We start from the raw sequence: 25264 nt of genomic DNA, 5'->3' as shown, positions 1-25264 counted from the left end.
AAAACAAAATTGGGAAGAACAGAGGGAACAAGATACGGAAACAGTGATCCAGTACCTAGATACCCTGATGAACTCCTTGCAGCAATCTCTGAAGCTAGCATCAGAAAATTTGCAGAGACAGCAAGAAAAGCAGAAACTATGGTATGACAAAAAGGCCAGAAAAAGATCATTTAATCCTGGAGATGAAGTCCTGATGTTAAAACCTATAAAATGGAACAAACTGCAATTAAATTGGGCAGGTCTTTTTAGAGTAATCTCCAGGATGAGTGAGGTGAATTACATAATCCAGGAGGAAGGTTGAAGAGTTGTACACATTAACCTGATTAAAGCTTATTATAGAAAAGAGAAAGTTAGCCTATATGCCATGAAGGAAGTGGACAATGAAAAACATGGATTGCAATATTGGGAAGGATGGGGTGTACCCCAGTATAACTTAGAGGGAGTAGTAATCAGCCAGAAGAAATAAGAGTAAGAGTTTTGTTAGGGATAGCTGGCTATTATTGTTGTGTAGCATCCAATTACAGTGAGATAGCTGCTCATTTGTTAAATTTAAAACACAAAAGAAGGGCTGAAAAGATCCCGTGGTCAAGTGAATGCGAGAAGGCCTTCAAGAACCTGAAGACTGCTAACCAGCCCTGTCCTAAAAGCGCCAGATTTCCAACGCTGGTTCACTGTCTTCACGGATGCTTCCAACACCGGAATAGGAGCTGTGCGGAGCCAGTGGGATGATGATGGAAACCTGCATCCAATGATTTTTCTAAGCAAGAAGCTGCAAGCTGGCGAGAGACACCTGTCTACCATAGAATGAGAGTGTCTGGCGATTGTATGGGCGATACAGAAACTGAGGCCATATACAGTGGTGCCTCGCTTAACGAGTGCACCGTATAGCAATGTTTCTGTATAGCGATCCCTTTTTCGGGATCGCTATACGGAAACATACTCGATCTTCGCAATGGGGAAAACCCGCATTGCGAAGATCGGGTATTGCGGCGGCCATTTTGGAGCCGCCGAACAGCTGATCGGCTGTTCCAAAATGGCCGCCGGAAGCCCGGAAATGGCTGCCGGCAGCCGTTTTCGCGCCCTGCCCTCGCTTAGCGAAGGCGCGAAAATGGCTGCCGGCACCTGGAATCCTCGCTGAACGGGTAAGTAACAAAGGTATTGGAACGTATTAAACGAAGTTTAATGCGTTTCAATACGTTTCCCCTACCCGTTTAGCGATGATTCCGTATAGCGAGGGTTAATCTGGAACGGATTAACCTCGCTATACGGGGCACCACTGTATATGGGGTAGACATTTCATACCGCCCATTCCCCAATGCTATGGTTGAGGACAATTAGGGCGAATAAAAATAAATTAATGAGATGGGCCCTACTATTACAAGACTTTGATTTCGAGATCCAGAACGTGAATAGTGGCCAGCACCTTATCCAGAAGACCAGAAGAATGACTGATGGAAAAGAAGAAGAATGTAACTTTTAATGGTATTAAAACTGTTCTAAATAAATATTCTAAGTGTATATGTATATGAAAAAAAAGAAAATGCAATTTATAAATGAACTAATGGTGAATAAGGAGAAAAGTGACTCAATTGATTCATAAGTAATAAAAATGTTGATTAATGTAATTTAAATGCAAAGTTATAAGAATGATATGCTGTCTACTGCGTTAAAGAGTAAGTACTGTATAGAGTAAGTATATATTACAAATGTGTATATGAAAATGGCAATAAAAAAGTTATTAGAAATATTAATAAGTAAAAGAATACGTTGTTGATGAGGGTAAACTACCATAAGTTTTACCCCATGAAACAAACTTTCCAGGAGGGAGGTATGTGGCGGAAGGCCCATGTCCCACCTGTCCATCATGTGGAGCTCTAGAGCTGGAGCATATGAGAGGACAGGAGGGTGGAGTCAATGAGACAGTAAGAGAAGCAGTTGGAGACTGGGAGAGAAGGAGAGAGGAGGTTTTGAAGGTTTATGAGAGAGATTGGAAAGTTGGTGTAGTTGGTTGATGTGTTAAAGTATAGTTAAAGGGTGGAAGTATAATAAAATAGATATACAGTTATCAGAGCTTATTCCAGTGATTGATGTGAAGTAATACAAATAAAGAAACATGTTTAATATCCAAGTTTAATAAGTGCAACATAATAAAACATCTATGAACCTACAGTGCTTGTGTGATTCAACAACCAAATAATAAATAATCAGTTGTATTTGACAACCCGTGTCTATGCAACATTATTGGTAAAGTGGGGATAAAGATCCACTGGTGGCAGTAGGCGAAAGGAGAAATACATAAGTCATGTCCAAAGGAGGACCTGGCTTTGAGGGAAACAAACTAGGGACACTGGGGGTGTGCGACACATAGCTTTGACTCTGCGGACCTTTGTCAGCAAGGTGATGTCTCTGCTTTTTAAGTTGCTGTTGAGGTTTGTCATCACTTTCCTCCCAAGAAGCAGGTGCCTTTTAATTTTGTGGCTGCTGTCACCATCTGCAGTGATCATGGAGCCCAAGAAAGTATCCAGTGAGTTGTTTCATATCCAGTTCTAACTGTTGCTTTCTGTCCCACATATAGATTTCTCAGGAGATAGATAAGGTGGTCAGGCACTCCCATTTCTTTAAGGACTTGCCATACTTTGCTGTGCTCCACACAGTCAAAGGCTTTTGTGTAGTCAATGAAGCAGAAGTAGATGTTTTCTTGGAACTCTCTGGGTTTCTCCATAATCCAGTGCATGTTAGCAATTTGGTCTTTATTTCCTCTGCCCCTTCGAAATCCAGCTTGTACTTCTGGGAGTTCTCGGTCCACATACTGCTGAAGCCTAACTTGTAGGATTTTGAGCATAACCTTGGTAGTGTGTGAAATAAGTGCAATTGTACGGTAGTTGGAGCATTCTTTGGCACTGCCCTTCTTTGGGATTGGGATGTAGACCGCTCTTTTCCCATCTTCTGGCCACTCCTGAGTTTTCCAAACTTCCTGGTATATTGAATGTAGCACCTTAACACTATGCATTAGTGATCTCCAAAAAGTCCTACAATTCACAGCACTGCTAAGGTCTTTTTCTTTAAAACCCTCCTTGCTCTGGACAACCCTTCAAACAGAGGACACCTTCCAAATGAGTTCCATCCTTTGGCAGATCTTTAGTGAGGATGGTAGCCTGTATCAAAGAGGGCACATCACTGCTCTGCTTACTCATTGTAGTTGGAGGGGGACTCTGTTTCATGTAATATGTAATGGTCTGGACAATGATGATAAGAGGAGAGCTGTAAAAACAAAGCTGAAGTAGTAAAACAGCTCCTTGCAAAAGTTCCTACTTTCTGCCAGCTAATTAAGGTAAGCCACATAAGCTGTCTGTGAGCTTAGGTGCAAGCCATGTTAGATTAGCATCTATACAAAGAATGGAGCTCTTCAGTTCTAAAACATGCCAGTACAAAATGTTTCTGCACCTAAAGTACACATGAATGAATGCACATCAACATTCTAAATACTCGTGTGTTGTGTCACAGGAGGGATAGGTTGTTATCTAGTCTGTGGTGTTTGTAAATGGGACCAATGAATTATATTTAGCATTCCCCTTTTCAGTCTATGTCTTCTAAATTTGCAGGTGTTTGTTAATGTTTGATGTTTAGAATTTGGCTTTTTCTAACAAAAGATTTAAAGCCATGCAGCAAAAAACCAAACATGCTGCTCACAAACATGAATTGTCTATTTAAAAAAGGTGTTGTGGGGGGGGGGGGAAGCAAAAAATGTCATGTTATGATTGCTTAAAACTTTTTTCATGAGGCAGAAAGGAAGTTTCTGCCACTAACAGACATTGGCAGCATATACAACGTTTAATGTTGAGAAAATGTATATTCTGCTTTTCCACTAAATTTACTGGGCTTTCCGTGAGAAGGAGTAAAACAAAAGATTATGACAACTTGTTTTGCTCCTCATCTATTGTTTTCAAGACACAATCATGAGAGTTTGAGGCCTTTGAGGCTGTGGATCTGCCACATACATATTTGGCAGAGAGAAATATCAGACATTAGTAAGGGTGTGACTAAACGGTCAAATTATGCCAGCCTAGATCAAGCTAGATTGTACTAAACAGGGGGCACTTTGAGGTCTGGTCAGTGTTCCCAGCACTGAGTGAAAACCCAATCCTGTGCAAAGTTTTGGCTGTGACTGGAACCATATGAGTGGCAACTCAAACTGCATGTGTGCTGCACTGATACAGCACTACATAGCACACACGTGTGCAGCTTAGAGGGAATGTTGGGTCTGGTATCTTTCTTGGGTTGATCCTTACATCCAATGTTCCCTCTAATTTTCAGCCCTGCTGGGTGGGGCTCTGCCCCTCACATGCACAACAGACCCCTGTGTGCAATTCCCCCTCCCTGTGTGGGGTTCTGTTGCAACCAGAACCAAAGGGGCTGAAAACTATTGCTGTCAGTATGTGGAGGAGGGGGGAATTGTGGGCACAGGCACACACATTACAGAGAATGTTGCTTGCATCCATATTCAAGGATTACCACACTGCACCAGAAGCAATCCTGTTTAGCACAATGAAGACTTTTTTTTCTTTTAAAGCTTCCCATTTCTCAAGATCGTTAAGTGGCTAGGTAAAGCATGAAGGAGGAGGCTGCTTAATGGTCTTGAGAAATGGAAATCTTCCTTGCGGCTAACTTTTGGAAGGGATTGGAGGGAATATTTTGCATTTCTTCTTAACTGTTGCTGACTGACACAGCACATCAGCAATGCTTTGAGAGGACTTTAGAAAAGGCCATTTGATGCATTGCTGATATGTTAACAATAATTAAAAAGAAATGCAAAGCTTCCTCTCCCTTTCCCTCCAAGCAGCAAGGAAACTTTCCATTTCTGAGGATCACTAAGTGGTTCTAGCAAAGAGACAGCCAGCCAGCAACTTTGGTTCAATCCCACAATCACACACACTGCAGCTGAACCACCGTGGAACAATTCTACCCACACCTAAAAACCATTAGCCCCTGCAGGGAGTCAAAGTGTGGCTAGGAATGTTGTGGGGATGGGCTATTCTCACTGGCACTTATGTCCTACGGTCGTTAGGAGAAGGAACAAACCAGCTAATTAATATATATATATATATATACACATACATAATATACAGTATATATAATACAGACTGTAAGAATGAATCTAACCAGTCTGCTAAAGCTGGGCAGAGGACCCTTGTGTTCAGATCTCTTGCAGCTCAAAGGATAGCTTTGCCACACACACATCCCTGCCTTCCAATGCTTGTCTTCCTCATCTTAGTTCCACAGTTATTGTGAGGATTAAGTGGGATACACCATGCAGTGCATTGGGGTGATTGGTGAAAATCTGTCTGGTGAATAAATCTATAAAAACATGTATAGATTTCTGTGAAATTAATAAAATAAACTAATAAAACTGATAATAAAACAGAACTTGCTTGCTGACAGCTGATAAATCAAAATCCAAAATGGAAGTTTCAGGCCGGGTCTCTTTTTTCTTTGTGAATAGTAGAAACTCAGGGTTTAGTAGTGGAAACATTGGAGTTCTTTCTACTCCAACTTGAATATCCAGACATTGTGGAAAGAGAATCAATCCTGTCCAGAAAAACAGATACGCAAGTTCAAAGTGACCTCCTGAGTTGCGGCTGTAAAATAAATCTTGGCCCTCTGATCTTATCTGACTGCTTTGTTCTAACAATACCTCAATTAAAGGTTTGTTTGCTTTTTCAGTCACCCCATCTCTTGCTGTGTTCTGGAAGTTGTTGAGAATCCTTTGGAATATTTCATGCTCCTGGTCAGCAACTAATTTCAGAACTACCATACTTTGAACTAAATAACGCGCCTCCCTCTTTTGACACTGCAGACAGAATCACTGCAGCAAGAATAGAGGGGTGTAATTTTAGCATAACATTCTTTGTATTTGTTAGAAACAGTGGAAGACATTTTTGGCATAGTGCTAAATCTGGGAGGATGTTTGGTGGCCTTTAAGTTAGTGCAGTGCTTCCCTGCTCTGACTAAAGAAATTAACCAAATTAAGGAAGTCTTGGGGGAACAACTGGTCAGATCTGGTCAGGTGATACTCCATGATCCTTTTTTCAAAAGCTTCCAGAGTAGACTTCCTCAGTGGTACAAGTAAATGTTTTTCCTCAGTGTGCTGCCAGCTTAATGGGATTCAACTCACTCCCTTTTAAGTTGCCCTGAATTCTGAAGATGTAGAGGAAACCAGATAGGAGTTATATATCATTTTACAGTGCTATATCAGCTGGGTGTTTCTGGATTATTTTTGGCTATACAAATTACATGTGGCTGAGTTTGCCTTGGTTATTTTCTTGGCATTTGCTGTGTTTCTCAGAGCTTTTCATACTGCCAAAGGGAAGGGGGAGGCAGCAAACCAAACTGTTTCAGTTGGCACTCTCATCTGTGTATGAAAAACCATTCTTTTCCTTTCTGTCACCTCCCCTTTTTCCCAGTCTTCTCCCATTCCTTGTGTCTGGGATGCCAGTTGCCTTTGAAGTAGGAGCTGTTCCCCCAGCTTTTTTTCTATGTCTGTCTAATATTAAAAATGATAGTGTTGCATAATAAGAGTAACAATACTTCTGCTTTAATTAGTGCATATTCTCCTTCAGTGGAAAGGGCAACCTACTTTATTGGAGAAAAACTGGACATTGTTGAATTCCTACTCCTCAAAAGGAGAGAGTGTTGTTCTGAGATCAGTCCATCCTTATTGTTTGTTTAGCCTCTTTTTTGTTGTTCCAAGACACATATACTCACACAAATCCATGGGTATATTCATCTGTCTATGATTTAGCTGCCATGCTATGCACCCTTACTCCCCTGCTTGTGTGGCATGCACAGTTTTGGATTTCTTGGAGGGACGGTACCCTTTGATGCATCCTTATCCCCATTCCGTTGTTGGACTATATCAGTTCATCTGTTTTATTCGGTGAGATGACACTTTCCTTTTGCAGTCATCATACTACCATGAAGTGACACCAGGGCCTCATGCCATTCTAGTTCTCAATTTGCATATAGGCACCAAGCTGTGATGATGTTTTTACAATCTGCTATAATAAAGAATCAGAGACACACAGAGAAAGATTGAGAGGAATATCTCAACACAAGGAACAAAGAATTATGTGCTATGAAAACTTCTTCCTGCTTTTCCCCCAAGGATCAAAGAGTTTATTTTCTGTTTTAGAAACATATTCAGGGTTTGTAGACAAAACTGTATCTTAAACACACTTTTATTACCAAAAGAGCACAAAATTCTGCCATGGACCACATTCTCTCTCTCTCTCTCTCTCTCTCTTATGAACAGAGTAACAATCTGTTTTAGAAAGTAGCCTTAACACACGTTGGGTAAGTGATTCACCATGCCCTGGTATTGTCTGTTTCCATCAGTGAATCCTTCCAGGGTCTTGGACTGGAGATTTTTCACATCGCCTGCTGTCTGATCCTAGCGTTAACTAGAGATGGAAAGCAGTGATTGCCCAACAATGCTGAAAATTATCACATGAAAGGCCTAAACGTATCAAGCAAAAAGTGAGAAAATCCAAATGTCCCTAAAAAGCAGGCCTGGCCTTCAAAAATAATCCTGGGGGACTTGTTCTTGCTTTATGCAATTGCACAAGTAATTCTGTCTCTTCCCTCTGCTGTCCTTGTCCTTGTCCCTCTGCTGGTTGCACAAACAATTGTGCAGCTGGTTGTGCATCAGCACTGTGACAGATGGCAACCTAGAGGGAGAAAAACACTTGTGCAATGGACCTAGTAATGTGCATGGTTTTCTTCAATAGGATTTCATCAACTTTTTAGGCTTGATTTTTAATAGCAATTTCATATTTTTTTTTACTTCTAGAAAATCTGAGAGATAACCATAAGTCTTAAGGCACTCCAATTTTGAAGCGAGCATCTAATTCAGAATCTAGATCTTCAGCTTCACATTTGAAATCTGTTTTAAACTTAGATCTGATTATTTAAAATAAGTGCTGGCAAAAATTTGCTTATACTGTACCTGGGTTTTTCCCTTTTAAATGGAGAGCAACTAATAAACAATTTCTTCCTTCCTCCCTTCTCTATAAAGGACTGTGTGAGGTAGGTCACTCTTCCACAATACAGATGAGCGCATGCCAACTCAAGTCTAGTGACATATTCCTGTTAACATGTTGGCCTGAAGTTGATGGCTGGCATTTTGTTCAACGCAGTAATTTTTCACCAGCACTTGCAATTGATATTAGGAAATAATAGTGTTTATCTTCTTACTGTTACCCTGGCTGAGTTTTGAGGGGAATCTAAAGACTGAGAGAGAATGGGAATATGTTGCTAGGACTAGGTGCAACAGGTTCAACAAGTATTACTCAAGCAAGGGGAATGCTGCAAGGGTTCATGGCACTCTGCCAGCTTGCAACCAGCAATCATAGAAAGACACAGAGAGTTTCTCTCCCCCTGCCCCCACTTAGGCTGCAATATATGGTCATGAATATAAGCAAGAAAATGAAACTAGAATATCAGAGCAGCCAGTGGGCTTATGAACCAAAGTGAAAGCAAAGTGAAAATACTCAACTATCCCACACACTACACCAGAAACACAGACAGAGTTCTAACGCCTGTGATCTGAAGATGCTGGCCATAGAGACTGGTGAAACGTTAGGAAGAAAAACCTCCAGAACACGGCCAAACACCCTGAAAGAGCTACAACAACCATGAAAGTATTTTGTTCTGTCAATTAACCTAGGTCTAGTAATGTCTCTCCCTCTCTCTCTCCCTCTCTCTCTTTTGATAGCATGGGGAAAGTGTGCAAGGAGCTTGACAGGATTCGGACTGGGATCAGTAGAATGCTGTATACATTCACAATATCATTCTGCAAACAAAGTGAAGTTGTAAGGTGGGGCACGTACCTGAAAAGGTTTTTTGGGAATGGACCCTAGCTGGTACGTGGATGTCCGTGGGCGAGCAAGCTTTGGGGCTTGTGCTGCACTTGCAGAGTTCTAACTCAAAACCTGATAGTGATGGACAAGTTAGGTGAAATGACTTTTTCCCCCTTTGGTTTTGAGAGATTTGAGCTGCCTCTCTTTGCTTCCTCCAGAAGTGCAGACATTCACTTACCCTGTCAAATACTTGGACAGAGCTGAAACAGATGGTTCTGGAATTGTGGCATCCCAAGGGCTTGCCTAGTTAGCACCTCCATTTGGGCCATCCTTGGAGAAACCTCATGGCAGAATCCTGCATGAGGTTCTGGCCCATAAGCTCATTTCATGTGGAATGCTGCTGATGGCTTTTGGGCTGTACTGTTGCGTGATATGAACTTGGTCAACTTCTTAGAGCACACTTAGCAAACCCCTGCACTTGTGTGTTGCAGAAGAAGATCAGTAACGAGGGATGAACTGTCATCGAGGGGGATCTGTCCATCATCACAGATCTTTGGAAATGCTTAACTTTTTAAAAATCCCCAGGATTCCCTGATCACAGTTTGATAGCACCATGTTGGAAGAAAACTTGGAGGCAGATGGAATGTTAAAAACTGATCCATTATTATTCATTTAAGAAGTGAAAAAAAATCAGCATCCAACATTAAACAAAAGCAGCAAAGGAGCTCTTTGTGTCTTGCAAAGATCTGTAGTTTTCTAATTGAATGTCTACCTGTTATGATGGTAAATATTTTTTTTAAAGTGTTGAAACATTGATTTGGCAATGATGTTAATGTAGGGCTGTTTTAATGTTGCATCACATCCCTGATTTTCTCCAAAGACCTGTTCCTTCCAGGTCCAGGAAATTTATCTTTGGAATCCTCTCTGTGTGTGTTCTCGCAGCATCCTTGCTTCATGCCATAGAAATCAGTGAATCATCTTCAAGGTTACAAAAGATGCTTTTCAGGATTTTCTAGGTAGGAAGTACTCAGAAGTGGTTTCCTCTTCCCTTCTTCTTGGGGCACGCTGGGACTGTGCCGCTTGCCCAAGGCCACACAGGCTGGCTGTACTCAAAGGAGCCACAGTGAGGAAATTAAACTCCTGTCCTCTGGCTTCACAGCCAAATACTGTACTTAATAAACTTTAATTTTGCTCTTAACAGGTGCTCTTAAACTAGCTGGCTCTGGTGTGGTTGGTTGGCTATTCCTCAAGCATCTTTGGCATTGAGCTGGTAAATCTGCCTTTACTTCCTTCATTCCTGGAGGCATTCCTGTTATCAGTCCTTCTCTAAACTTTTGCCTTTTAGTTGAAACAATGGGCAAAGTGAATACACACTCTTGTCTTTTGTCATCTCTTCATTGTCCTGTTTTCACATGCCTTAAACACCTGCATGAGCAGTTAAAAAAAGAATGATGGATATGGTTGATGCACAAGGCAACAAATCTGCATTTTGGGATGGACCATTTTGGGCAGTGGGTGGGAGCTGACATAATGAATGCACAAAGATAGAAAAAATTAGTATGTCAGAGAGAAGGGCCAAACTAGAGCCGTGTTGCAGAACATGCTAGTTTTTGTGTTCTAGGACCTTTTCCTTTACAAAAAGGAAAAAGAAAAGGAAAAAGAAAAGAAGGAATATTAATAAATACAGTGTGTCTTCATAACAGGAATAAAGGCACTTCTTTCATAATCTTTACTAAGAAGTATTTGTCAAGATGAAGCTATAATTCATCTGGTCTAGAGGGGCGGGGTAAAATCAAATAAATAAATAAATAAATAAATAAATAAATAAATAAATAAATAAATAAATAAATAAATAAATACCTTTTATGTTAGCTTGTCAAAAACAAAGAAAAAAAATCCCTTGAAACAAAACGTCGAAGGATAACATTGTGTGTGTGCTGAGAATTTTATGTGGAGCAACACCCAACAATGTGAGTCTCCCCCTCTGCCCTCATTGTCTTCGAGATAATAAAGCTGTGGGCTGGATTGAACTTCATGATGGCATGTTTACCAAACCAAACCAAAATCAAACCAAACCAAACAATTAAAAAAAAACCCCAGATTAAATATTTTAGAAAACTAATGTTGGCATGAAACCCAGGCTAGACCTCTACTGGCTACCATCTACACTTCTGTTTCAGAGAATTAAACAAAAAAATAGATTTACCACTTACATGTGAGGCCTACCACAAGTAGGCCTCACATGTAATCGTCATGGCTTCTGTGTGTTTCTGAATGTTGGAGACACACATCACCACTTGTGTATATGCATGTACTTCTGTGTGTGTGTTTATAGTGATGCCATGCAACTGCAGGTAAACCCCAAATTGTCTCTAAGGGTAGGCTAATGAAATTAACAAATATAGGGTATTAACCAACAGCTTTCATACTGTAACATGAGTATCCCTAGGGAAAGAAAATATATTCAGTCTTCCTGAAATGAATTAAGAGAGAGACAGTTTTTATGCCAAGTCTGGATGCAGGCAGAAAAAAAGTTAATATAGGGAACGTGGCCCAGTGACCTATTACATGATGAAAGAGGAATTCAGGGAAGCTAAGATGCCATACAAAATGGGGTGTTTCTCTTGGCCCCAAGTGTCATCAGTCAAAGTAAAGCTTGCAGTTACTATCAGACTTGGTTATTTCCCACAGGACTGACTCGTTTTGGGCAGGGTTGCTGAACTTCCTTCAAGGTATGTGAAGCAGAATTAAGTATTGTCATTACCAAGGTGATTACATAGTGTGCAGCAGGCTTGAATTTTATTTCTTCCCTTGATAAAGAGGTACTGTATTCCAGGCTGGTAAATCCAGTAGATAAAAGTGATCCTGAAATATGTTGACATTATATTATAATTTGCCGTTTTGTTTCTTGGGAAGTGCAGATCAGACACAATGGCCAAACAATATAAAATGTGGAATGTGGAGAAAGAATTTAAACCCATGCCCCTGCCCCAATAAAGAAGAATCATTTTGACAGTGATAGTTCAATTTCTAAATACTGCTTTGAATTACTGATCACTGTAGTTGTTTCAACTGTTTCAGGCTCAAGGGTTAGGAGTGGTTTTGTTACATGCTGGTCATAATTGGGTAGAGAAATTATAGCAGAATGATAATGTTTAGATAGCAATCTGTTCATGCATCTCTTTGATGCAGGACCTGTCAAAATGATACAAGATCATTTAGCCGCCTAGAGTAGTCCTGAGTTGACTAGATAGGCGGGATATAAATAAAATAAAATAAAATAAAATAAAATAAAATAAAATAAAATAAAATAAAATAAAATAAAATAAATAAATAAATAAATAAATAAATAAATAAATAAATAAATAAATAAATAAAGATGGGAAAGTAGAGGCTGAGCTAGGTTGGTGCAGGGACTCTTCATTCTTGTCTTTAAGATTTCTCTGTGGCAGTGATTCTTAAACACTTCCCGGCTTGTTTGCTTAGGAATCTCCTGTGTGGAGCAGAGTGCTCTGGGGAAGGTTTCTGGACATATTTACAGGATGCTGATTAGGCCTACCACAACTCATTTCAGCCATGTGAAATAAGAATGTGATGGAAAGATGCACAGCCAGGAAAACTAGCTTTGTGAACTACAATACCCGTTTTTCTCCAGCCAACATAAAATGGTGGTGGTCCTGAGCAGGGGGTTCTGCCACTTGTCCTCAGAATTTTTCAGGCCTACAAAATGCCTGCCCCTCTTCTGTATCTGCCCGTTGTAATGGAACAACTACATTGTAATGGAGAACCAATATACTGTCATGGCTGGAATATTGGACTGCTACTCATGTGACCTAGGTTTGAATCACTGCTCAACCGTGGAAATTCACTGGGGATTAGCATTGGGTAAAGCCACTGCATAAATAACTCACAACCAGTGTTCTCTCTAATTACTGTCCCGGCTGCATGGGAACCTCACCCATTTGCACGTGGGGGGTGGGGTTTCATCCGAAACCCAGAAGTAACCAGGCATTGACCTCAGGTGCTGCTGTGTGGCACCGATGAAGCTCTGCGCGCCCGCACGCACCTTAGAGGGAACATTGCTCACAACCCGATTAGAGTTGGAGTTGACATGACAGCACATAAACATAGTGGCTGATATCCTGTTTCACAATTTTATGCTACTCAAAGAGCATGACATTATCACCAGACAATAAAAAATCTTTAATTTAATTTTAAATCTCCTATTTCCCCCCTTCAGCTTCTGAGGCTCCCTAGAAATCCGTTTTGCTTTGAGTAAACGTTTGCGAACCACCGAACAAGGGCCTGGGAGGTGGCAGAAGCTTTTCATATTGGAAAATCAGTGGCAGACAGAAAAGTTGTGTTTCAGGTGATGATGGCTTAATTATTTCTTTTTTAAAATTGTGCTCAAAAATGTCAAGGCATACGTACTGTATTTCAGGGAAGACTGTCTGCCATTACTGATCTTCTTACAGTATTAATGATCCTGCCCCCTCCCGACACACCAGCAGCCACAGAATCCTGTTGGTTCACTAGAACAGAAATCCACAACTACTGTTCCAGGCTGGTGCTGTTCTCTCTTTAAAAGTTCACCCTGGGTCGTTTTCGTTATCGTATTTTCCTGGTATAAAAAAGTAAATATTTTTAGTAAGTTTTAAAAAATGCTTCTGAGTCAGAGTAAATGTAGTAAATGTTGACTGGCAGTGGCTCTCTATAAAGTCAAGGTCAAAACCCCTTCTCAGCTTTATTATCTGAACTTCTCTAACTGAAACTCTTCCATGGCTGGAACTCAGGACCTTCTCCCTATAAAGCATGTGCCTTAAACATAGTGAAATAAAATATTCCAAAGGGCTGCCAAGTAAAACTACTGGGTATTACATTCTTTTTATGGCACATACAGAAATCATTGCAGGAAGAGAAAGATCATCCTTCCAGCTTGTGACATGGGCAATTTGCCATATAGTATGTTGTAAATTTTAACCTTTGTCTCTCAAATCCAGTTTAGCAGCCTCCAGGACTTTTCTTCCATATTAATATATTTTTTTAAAAAACACTATAACACCTGATTAAAAAGCAGGTGTTATACTTTTTTTTAAAAAAATAATGCTGGAGAGTTATATTTACATCAGCAAATTTCCACTACTACTACTACTACTACTACTACTACTACTACTACTACTACTACTTCTTATTATTCTTATTCTTATTCTTATTCTTATTCCTATTCCTATTATTATTATTATTATTATTATTATTATTATTATTATTATTATTATTATTATTATTATTATTATTATTATTATTATTATTATTATTATTATTATTATTATTATTATTATTCCTATCTGGCAGCCAAGGCCACTCTGGGTGGTTTACATCAAGGTAAACGATAACAATGACAAAATGAACAAAAGTATACAACAATTACCAAATAAAAATGTGGGAAATGCAAAACAACAAATACATTGCAAAACATCATGAGATAAATAAAATGAAAATGAACTAAAGTAAAAACAGAAACATGTTTCTTCCATCAATTTTCATTACTTCTTCATCAGAATCTAGCCTGGCTATCCATATGAGATGTTCTGCATATAGACTGAACAGATAAGGGGTTAAAATGCACCATTGTCCGACACCTTTGTCTATATAGGAAACCATACTGTCTCTCCAGATTCTGCCCTAACAGTAGCTTCCTGACCACAGTAAAACAGGACAATTATGTGCTGAGGCACACTCATTTCTTTTAGAAAAAAACCATTGTTTCACAGGATCTACGTACATAGCCAAAGGCTTTGGTGTAGTCTATTAAGCATAGAAAGATCTTCTTCTGAAATCCTCTCCAGCAGATAGAATATATTTACAATGTGACCATTTCAGCAACGTGGAGAGGGGGAATTTGCTGCTTGGGTAACAGCCTATCCTCCATACTACTTTACCCAGGCTTCATGCTCTGGAGAGGACACTTCTCGATACAGAGCATGTTACCATAGTCTCTCGAGACTGAATGATCTTGAGTGCTTCATCCTTTTCAAAATCTGGCTTGAACATCAGGTATTTCTTGCTCCATATAAGGTAAAAGCCTTTCTTGCAACACCTTGCACACCGCTTTGCTTGCACGAGAAATGAAAACTCCTCCTTGGCATTTGCCCATAGGTTTAAAATCATGCAAGGCAAATTGATGTACATCCCACAGAATAAGTGAAGTCCTTTAAATATTTAGGACTAAGCTATTCTTCAACTGGGGGTCCCCCTCAAAAAATGCATTTAGAAATATCTGAGAACAAATACCATAGGCCTTCCTAAAGGAACTAATACCTGTGTTCTCCAGCTGGAAGCAGGCCTTTGCACAGTGAAGGCTATAGTACATATTCATGTGATCAAATACTAGTTTAAACTGAAAAAGGAGATAGGATCAGTTTTAGTACTGTCTCCTTTTAGAGAGATGTTATTATAATAGAACAGTTTTATCTTGGAACTAGGAAGTACAGTGGTGCCTCACATAACGAGCGCACCGCTTAATGACGAATCTGCATAGCGATCTATTTTTTGGGATCGCTAATGCGAATGCATTTCGATGTTTTAATAGCCTAAACATCGCATTGCGACGCTTACCGATCTTCGCATTGCGATGTTTGCGGAACAGCTGATCGGCGGTTCCAGAATGACCGCCGGGTGCCCAAAATGGCCACCGCAACCATTTTCGTGCAATTTCCTTTCTTACCGAGGCGGCGAAGATGGTGGCGCTATGGAGGATCTTCGCATAACGGTGAGTTTTCGCCCCATAGGAACACATTGAATGAAGTTTTATGTGTTTCTATGGGGTTCCCCCCGCATTGCGATGTTTCCGGATAGCGACGATTAATCCGGAACGGATTAAAGTCACTATGCGGGGCGCCACTGTACTACAAATTGTTGATATGTGTGGACTCTTGGGATCTTTTGAGCGTTTTAAATGTTGAGACAACAGCAGATTATCTGAAGGCCCACATCTTCAAACGTTATTTTCAAGCTAGCTGTATTTCCAGGACTCTGTCAAAATGTGCCTCCTGGTATGCCAAATTATCTATCCAAATACTTTACTCACAGTATTTAACTATTATAACAAACTTTACATAGAGAAAGGCCTCAGTGCCCAAAGAGTTGGACCATTTTAATAATTTTTAAAGAAATTATTGTATGAATGTATTATTTCATAACATAGAATTTAAATTTGTAGTTTTTATTCCCCAATGAGATCTTTTAAATCAAAACTATCAGCACATGGGGCTTTTTGGAAGAAAAAAACAAAACAAAACAAAAAGAATAAAAAAATTAAAAGTCCTATTTAAATTTTAAAAATCTGAGTCAAATTTAAAATTGATTTTTATCCACGCTCTTTTGATGGAATTAGGAGTATTGTAGCACAGGTGGCTGCAGCCAAAGGCACTTATATTTCCAGTCTCATACTAGAGAAAATGAGTTGTGCCAATATGGCTGATATAATATTGTCTATAAAAATAACAGAAAAGGGAAATAGAACTACACGTAAGCTGTAGTAACTGTTGTAACTGGCTTTTTCATTTTGCAGATCATGCCTCTTCTTTCAGCCTTGCTTTAAGAAGATATAGAAGGCCGGTTATTTCTGAGTAGATATGTAAGATTAATGGAAACTTAGTTACACTTGATTTCTGATTGAATCAGTAGGGCTTAATTTAAACCATAGTTAACAGTTTACACTGATTTCAGGGAGACACCAGGTTGCCTAACTGTATCCTACCAACAGTTTGCAACATAGAATGAAAAAAAATGTAAACGTTGTATCCACAAGTTTATAGTGTATTTTGAAAAAAAAATTAAATCCATACAGTATTTGAACCAGAGGTAGTTCCTTTACTGTAAACCAACTCTGATCTGCTATTAAGGTGGCATTCAGAACTGGAATTTGAGGATGTTCAATAGACTACTCACACTATCACTGCTGTATTCTTCCTATTGAGATTATGATCATTCGGATGTACTATCTCTGAAAGTGTAACAATAGCCCATGATTAGACTAACTGAAGTTGGACAACATAATAAGCCAGGGAACCCAAGCTTTGTTAATTTCAGCAGTATGTTTTAACGAGGTAGGGAGTGGAGAAGTCAGCTTCATGCTCTTGTTGTTATATAACTTGAGTCAGAAATTATTGCCACTCTTCTGTAAACCATTCAGAGATTTATCAGATCCTTAGCTATCTTCTGTACATCTGTTTTTCAAGGCTGCTGGCTCTTTTCAAGTTGTCCTCAGTGAGTTAAAGAAGTGTTTCCTCTGAACCCAATGATTAGTGTGCTAATTAGCTAACTAGATTGCTAAGCAGAGTATAACAGGCCACTCCCCATCTATAGTACAGTATTGTCTATTTTGACTGGCAGTGAGTCTTCAGGCTTTCTGACAAGAGCATTTGACACCACACATGGAGATGACTGACGTTGAATTGAGATGTTCTGCATACAGAATATGTACCCTGTCATCAACCTATTCTCTCTCTCTCTAGGTTTGGTGCAGAAAAGATAAAGCAACCATATTGTAGTAACTTAGTAACATGGTTAACTACTGCTGCCTGTGCTTTTCACAGCTTCTGAACCTAGGATTGTGGTTAATTGCATTGAGCAAGCTAGGATTGACAAAACAATAATAAATCCTGGGGTAGAACTTGCTTTACCATCTTGGCTTGCCTGGGAACAGTAAGCCATAAGTGAAATATCTGTACCTGGTGTTTACTTAACTTGCAACAGCAGGAGAAAGATGACACAAACATTTTGTGTTCATTATCACAAAATGTATGCATATTGTGTTTTGTAAGCCAGCTTGTCATACAAATAAGTCATGGAAATATGACAGTAGTCATACCCAAATTAAAGAAATAATACAATGAAATCTGTTGCATATTCACAAAGAAAAAAGTTTCACTATGTTTGATAGGACTTATGCCTAAGCTTAGTGGGCATAGGTCTTTACTCTTAGTTTAGCTCAGTAGTTGGAATCTGGAGAGCTGACCCTGGAAACAAGAGTCCTGAGTTTGAGGCAACATGTCCTGTTATGTGAAAAACAAAGGAGATGAGTGATTATGGTGATTGATCAGTGTGTTTTTGTTGTGGGTGTATTGTTGTGATAAGGAGGAGAGATTATCTGTCACTGTGATTGATGGGTATTGTTAGCTGGTCTTTTGTGTGTAGTGATCCCCGGTCCTTGTGGCTGGGTAGAGTTCATTGACCTTTCGCACACTGTATTTCTCAATGCTGGAAGCCAAGCTTTGTTGAGTTTTAAACTTTCTTCTTTTTTGTTGAAGCTCTGCTGGTGTTTGTGGATTTCAATGGCTTCCTTGTGAAGTCTGATGTAATGATTGCTGGTGTTGTCCAGTATTTCAGTATTTTGAAATAGAATTTCATGTCCAGCTTGTTTTAGGGCATGTTCAGCTACTGCTGATTTTTCTGATTGTTTTAGTCTGCAGTGTCTCTCATGTTCTTTGATTCTGGTGTGGATGCTTTGTTTTGTGGTTCCAATGTATGCCTGGCAGTAGCTGAACATCATTACATTTCCTCCTGAAAAGCACAAAAGCTGATCCAACAGCTATAAATACTCAACTCCCAAACAAACTGCACCAGAGCACAGAATGCTACTCCTGTCCTCTGAAGATGCCAGCCACAGAGACTGCCGAAACGTTAGGAAGGACAACCTTCAGAACACGGTCAAAGCGCCCGAAAAACCCACAACAACCATCAGATCCCAGCCGTGAAAGCCTTCGCGAATATATAATATTCATCCTTTTTCTTGTACTGAATGAACTGTAGAACCTCGGTAGTTCTCATTTGCCTGGAGAAATTCGTCCCAGTAGGGAAAGAGATATGAGTTTCTCCTGCCCTGGTGTTTTGAGATTCAAATTCTACCCAAAGGGTGGAGGGGGAGGAAATGAACTCTATGAAATCACTAAGGTCAATAAAACAATCTTGGCTCCCTGTGCTCAGGAAATGAGATGCTAATCTTTTTCCGAATGCTGTTTTGCATAGGAGTCCCTTCCAAAGGACCGTGTTTCTCTTTTGTTTCTTGAGATTCTAGAAGTGTTTTAATTGGGTGTATGATAGCATCTGAGGTAAATAGCTGTATGAGCAGCATAAAAAAATGACCAAAGACTGTGTTAAGGAAAGCAGAAATTGGAGGGGGAGGGGAAGGGAAGCTCTAAGTATTTGATGCTTCTTTCTTCTCTAGATCCTTTCCTTTGTTCAGGCCATAGTGTTGCTTAGTGCTCCAGGATGTGCCTTAGAATGTGTTCTTAAAATGCAGCCAGGTTCTACTGTTGAAAAAGGTAGCTCAGTTGCTCAGAAAACTCATCAGTGAGTAAAAGGCACAGGATTTCAAAGCTATTTCATAGGAAAAAAACACATCAAGAAAGCATTCCTAAAGCCTCTTTCGTACATGCAGCACTACTCAGAAGAAACAGTGAAGAGTGTAAAAATCTAACTTGTGCATATCATTTCGGAAATAAAAGGAACTGCATTATTCAGGAGTAAGCATTGGCATCAAACTCTCCAGGTGTTGAAAATCCAGCTCTTTGTATGTCACCCATTTTGACAGATGCATGACTTGGAATTTCAGATGTGTAGGTAGTATGCATGGTTGGATGTGGGATAGTTGACACTGAGTTCAGAGAGAATTTAAATGTCGAATGTGCAGACAGTTACATTAATACTGGCTGTTCAAAAACATGTATGTCCTGCATATGGACTCAACTCACAAGAGAAATGAAGCATCCTTTTTGTGCAGACCTCTACAGTTCATTTGCTAGTTTGTTTGTTTATTTATCTTCTGCTTTTCCTCCACTCAGCCTAAGGCAGCGTATGTGGTTCTCTTACTCCCCACTTCACCCTCACAACAGCTCTGTGAGGTGGGGTCAGGCTGAGAGAGGACAACTGATCACCCTTTGAATCTTGTGACTCAGTGAACAATTGGGTGCAGATTTCCTAGACCTGAATTCAGCATCCTAACCATTGAGCCAACTGTCTTCTGACTCAGTTTTTTCTTAAATAAGGTTTTGTGCTTATTTTTAATTTTAGATTCTATGCCTTTTTTTGCAAATCGGGTGTTGGATCATGGCAAAGGAGAGGTGGGAAGACACGGGGCTCTTCAGAAATTGAAAGGAGGATGTGAGACTGAAACATTTGGAAACTAAGCTATGCAAAAACCTAAGAATATTCTAAGTTTGCTGTAGCGCAGTTCACAGTCCTGCTGGAGAGATGGAAGAAATGAAATGCTTTCTGGCTCACTGTTATGCCCTCTTTACCTAGAACTTGGAAACATATTTTTTGGAGTACAGTTTCCAAGAGTCTCATAACCTGCGTGGACATTGTAGTCTAAAAACAAATGTTTTCAGCCCTGCCATTTCATTAGACATAAATGATAGGAATTGAAAAGGAAGCAGTGATGGTGAGGTCTGTGCGTCTCTCTGTATGTATGTATGTATAAAAATAAATAAAATGTAGCAGGTAGGTAGGTAGGTGAAGAAGGGTGGGCTGAACATTAGTTGTGGTCAAGGAAACAAAGTAACATGGAGTGTGCACATAGCTATACTAAGGAAGTTTATGGGTTTGACAGGGAGTATGTGCAAAAGGTCTAATAGGATTAACACAAAAAAGCAAAGCAGAAAGCAAACAAACCATGCACGACCCATTGGAAATGGGGGGGAACAAACAAACCCCACAAGACCCTTCAGAAATGGGGGGACCCCAAAACAAACAAACCCTGCAAGACCCATCACAGCATAGAAACATAATCCCACCACCCAGCCCAAAATCGTGCTGCAAAACGCACCCAGAACAGTTTTTAAAAGCAGAAAGCATCACCTAACCTTACCAGGCAGTCCTAAGCCTCCTCTGATCACACTCACTCTAACCATTGGGGCGAAAGAGCTACAAAGAAGCAGCTTCTTCGCCTGTCAACGGTTAGCAATTTGAATTCCCCACCTTTTCCCCCTGCCTTTTTCTGTTTGTAACTGGAAGCTGTGGCTGCAAGTCGAAGCAAAAATTTTGCGGCCGGAGCTGGTTGTAACTCCAAATGGTTGTATGTCGGGACGTTTGTAAGTCGAGGCACCACTGTATCAGCAACAATACTATGTTTAGTTGTTATGTTAATTATACCATTATAGGAAGCTCCATCACTTTGTCAAGGATATCCAAGAAACGTGTTGCTAAAGCAAACATTTATATTGGCCAATCATCCTTATTTTCCCAATGGAAAAGCACATTAGGATAGCTAGGTAGGCTTGCATGTGCCACCTGTGTTTAATTCACTACAGAGAAAGAGCTGTGGAAATTATTCTGTGGCACTTCTTCACATTTGGTATCTTTTCCCAGATTTAGGAGTCCACTGTCTGTAAAAACAGGTATCCTCCGTGAATGATCCATAGTCCATTACCAAATATATCAGGGCTAATATACTCAAGAAATTCTTATTTTTTATATAGTTTGTAGCCAAAGTCAGGAAATGCCAGTGACCAGTATAAAAACCTAGATAACTCGTTAAAAAAAATAGCCACAGTTGCTTTGTGTTCGGACGAGAATTTGGTCAAATGATTTTAAAAAGGAGCAGCTTCTGGGATCTTCCATTGTTTAGTTTCTCTTTGTGAATAGTAGTGAGCACAATATGGGATCCTGTGCACCATCTTGACTTCTGAGACTGGTGTCATCAATATTCAGGCTGGTCTTTGCTTGACATGCTTTTTCCTGCTGGAAACATGGGCACAATACTGGGAGGCAATGTTGGATCAGTCCAGGCATTTTGAATTGTGGACATTGAAATAATACTTCATAGTTATAAACCAGAGGGGTTATTTTTTTAAATGACTCAATTTCCTGGCATTTTAGCGTAGAAGTTTAATATACAATACACCCACCTTTCAATGGAAGAAATCATTTGGATACTGAGGTTGCAGTACCATGTACCTTATTTTTCTGTGTATAAGACACTACTTTTTCCTAAAATCATTACACAAAAAATTGAGGGGCGTCTTTTACACAGAAGTAAGCTGAGATAGCTGAGGAGAGAACAAAATGGTACATACCTTGCCTCTGTAAACAGGCTTCCTTCAGTCATGAGGCTTAGCTTCCTACAATTAGGAGACTTAGCTTCCTCCATTCATGAGCCTTATGGAACTGACGTCAGCTGATGCTGTACAAATCAATTGAAACACACTTCTTTGGAGATGGAGCCTGTAGGCTCAGATTTGACAGGAACTTTTAATGTCTGACGTTTTGAGCCCAGAAGATAAGTTTTCTTAATTTGGGGGTTAGAAAATTGGGGGGGAGCATCTTATAAATGGGTGTATGTGTTATAAATGGAAAAATACAGTACGCTATATGTAGTTTGTGGAGGGGATGATTGTTAGGACTGATACCTCATCAGATGAATTTGTCTAGAGATATGTTTCACTGATTTCAGTAGGACTGAATGGAATGGGATGTGTCCTAAAGAGTACAGAACAAATTATCCCTGATTCGTGTGCCCTTTATTTGGGTAGGAAGGGATGACACTAGTATGGAGAATTTTGGCCTTAGTCTCCAGCAACATATCCTTACTCTTGAGGATCCCTCCTAGTTCTTTCATCAGGGCTCTAATTAGTCTTTCTTTAATTTCTTTTTGGCAATTACCAGTTGGATTGATATAGGTTAATCAGGCAAGGAGATAAAACATCATAATTTTTCCAACAGTATTTGGTTCTGGTTTATTTTATACTTTAGAGTTCCACTCATGTTTTGGTACATTACTGGTTTTCTCCTGGACACATCTTCTGGAGCAAAAGCTTGAATGGTGATTACATTAATAATCTTTCCTTCAGGTCTGATATTAATGGCTTCTGCTGTGTCTCACTTCACTATTAAAACCACACTGTTGATATGCCAAGTTTATCATTTATAGAGTAAAACAATTTGTAATTATCTGATTGCAAGTGACCTGCTCTAGTCTACTGCAGTTTGTTTACAATTACAATGTTTAAATATTCAAAAAAAATTGCTTTACAGTTTTGAGTTTGTCATGGTTCATACTTCTCACTCCTTTTTCCTGTTATAAGCATCTTACAGCATTGGACTTTCTTTTTGCCTCTGTGCACATCAGGAGCTAGATGTCCTTTTGGCTTAATTCAGTGGCTTCATGAGTTCCAGTGCTATTTGTTCTTACCCTTTCTCTTCTCCAGTACCTGACTGATTGGTTTCTAACCTGGAAGTCTCTTCTTCTAGCACTGTATCTCATTCTAGGATTCCACTTCTTCAGGTCTCTTACTTATTTTTCTCCTTCCCAGCAACAAAGTTCACATAGTCTTTTCTCTTTTTCCTTTCCTTTCACAGCAAGAAAGAATTTCATACACCCCTCCAGTGAGCCCGGTACCAGACTATACTTCCTCGTCACCGCTTCATGTCCCAGTGTCTCGAGCAATCAGGATGGAGGAAGACGCCATCAGACTCCCAGCCTACTTACGTGAGTGCTCATTCGTTTTATCTTGAAAAGGTTGGATTGGGAGGAGCGGTTAGGATAGGTTCTAATATGCATCGTTGCTCGTATTGTTAATGGATGATGCCAATGCTCCCTTGTCACTTAATGGATCGATTCTTCCTTTGCCCCATCACAGAGATCTCTAAAAGAGCCGCAGACCCCATAGTCCTTCGGCATTTTTGTTCCTTACTGGCAGTTGCATGCTGGAATTTTATTATTTTTATTCCACAATAAGTTTGTTTTACTGATAGGTTTCAAAATCACACTGTCCTCCCTCCTTCAATTTCTTCCCCTCCACGACCAGGAAAGTTAGCTTTCAGTTTTGGAGGGTTTTTTTCTGTACAGGTAGGATATGCACTTATCATAAAGCCTCACTTTTCCCGGTGCCTGGTAAATTATGCTCCCTGTTGTCTTTAAAAAGGTTTCGGGTGAGTGTCTAACTTTGTTGTCACTCAACCCCATCCCCAGGACTTTTAGAATCTGAATTTCTGTGTGTCTGTTGAGGGGAGGATGCATTTTGACTCTTGGACAATGGTTTCAGACCCTGGGTCCTTAGGTGTTTTTGATTCTGACTTCCAGCATGGTTGCTGCTGCTGCTAATGATGATGATGATGATGATGCCCAAGACCACACAAGCTGGCTCTCCTCCTGGGAGGCACAGTATGGAGTTGACTGAGAACTACTGCTCTAGTTCATATAATTTAAAGGATGCACGTGAACAATCAAAGCACTATATTGTGCACAGTCCACGGTTTAACATGCTTCAGCTGATCCATGTTGGTACTGTTACGTTGTAGGACATTCTTCTGCCCTTTTACAATGTTTCTAAATAAAAGGTATACAGTATTTTAAAATTAGTACGTGGGAAGCTATTGCTGAATAAATAAATGCAGGATACAGGAAATGTCAGAGCTTTGGCAGTTCATGGGAGTCAGACAATAATTTTTAATGTGAGAATAGAGGTTTTTCAGAGGAACGAGGATGTCTCGTTTGTTGTCTGTTGAATAGTGTCGCGTATAGGAAAGACTGTGTGAGTGAATATTTAGCTCTCAACAAACTTCTTTTATCTGCTTCCTTTGTATGGGGTTTTTAATCTGCTAGGTCATTTGATTTCTACCCTCTCTCTTCTATGTCTCATATTACCTTTAAAAACAACAACAACCCTTCGGCTTGTTATCACTAATGATGTCCTGAAATGGGTCCCCCTCCTCCCTCTTGTTACACCAGCCCAAGGGGGGAAAACCTGTCAAAATCTCAGTTTCTTTCTACTATTGTACAAGATGGCCTTACCATATATCACTAAGTTTTTCCCATGTGGTATATGTAATACCCTGGGGTGAATGTTGCTTGGAAAAGCCCAAAAAGTATATGAGGGAACTTTGTAGTGTTTGCCAGAAACAGGTAAGCTAAAAACCTTTGAGAAGCCCTGCATGTAGTGCCAAATATCAGCCAAGTGTGTTTGAATCATCATTTTTAAGGTGGAACAGAGGGGCGATGAGCCAGTTGCTCTTTATTTTGCTTTCTTTTCCCAGGCCCATTAAGTTGTTTGAGAACATTAGAGTGATTTTCTTTTTCTTTCCATTTATACTCTCCAATTCCTGAAGATGTCTGAGCTCGCCGTGAAGACACATGCCTTAATTACAGCTTGACTGGATTACTGTAAAATGCTCTACATGGGGCTGCCTTTGGAAAGTGTTTGGAAACTTCAACAGGTCCAGGATTTGCAGCCAGAGCGTTAACTGGGGCTAGTTACAGGGATCACATAACCCCACCCCCCTTTACAAGCAGCTCCACTGACTGTCAGTTTGTGTTCAGGCACAATTCAAAGTGCTGGGTCCAAACTCTCTCAAGGACTGCACCTCCCTTTATGAGCCTGCCAGGGGCTTTGAGATAATCAGGGATGGCT

At 40.0% G+C, this 25264-nt stretch overlaps 1 protein-coding gene across 1 annotated transcript in view; it reads left to right on the top strand.

The window, feature by feature from the left end:
- ETV6 (ETS variant transcription factor 6) overlaps positions 1-25264 on the top strand; it is a 190099-nt gene that overhangs the window by 50217 nt on the left and 114618 nt on the right. The window contains exon 2 of the mRNA XM_020785773.3: positions 23214-23343. Coding sequence (XP_020641432.1) covers positions 23214-23343 — 130 coding nt within the window. The remainder of the gene's footprint in view (positions 1-23213; positions 23344-25264) is intronic.

The sequence above is a fragment of the Pogona vitticeps genome, chromosome 5, assembly GCF_051106095.1.
Source record: "Pogona vitticeps strain Pit_001003342236 chromosome 5, PviZW2.1, whole genome shotgun sequence".
In the NCBI taxonomy this organism is placed as follows: Eukaryota; Metazoa; Chordata; class Lepidosauria; order Squamata; family Agamidae; genus Pogona; species Pogona vitticeps.
This window is presented reverse-complemented; position numbering and strand designations above follow the sequence as displayed.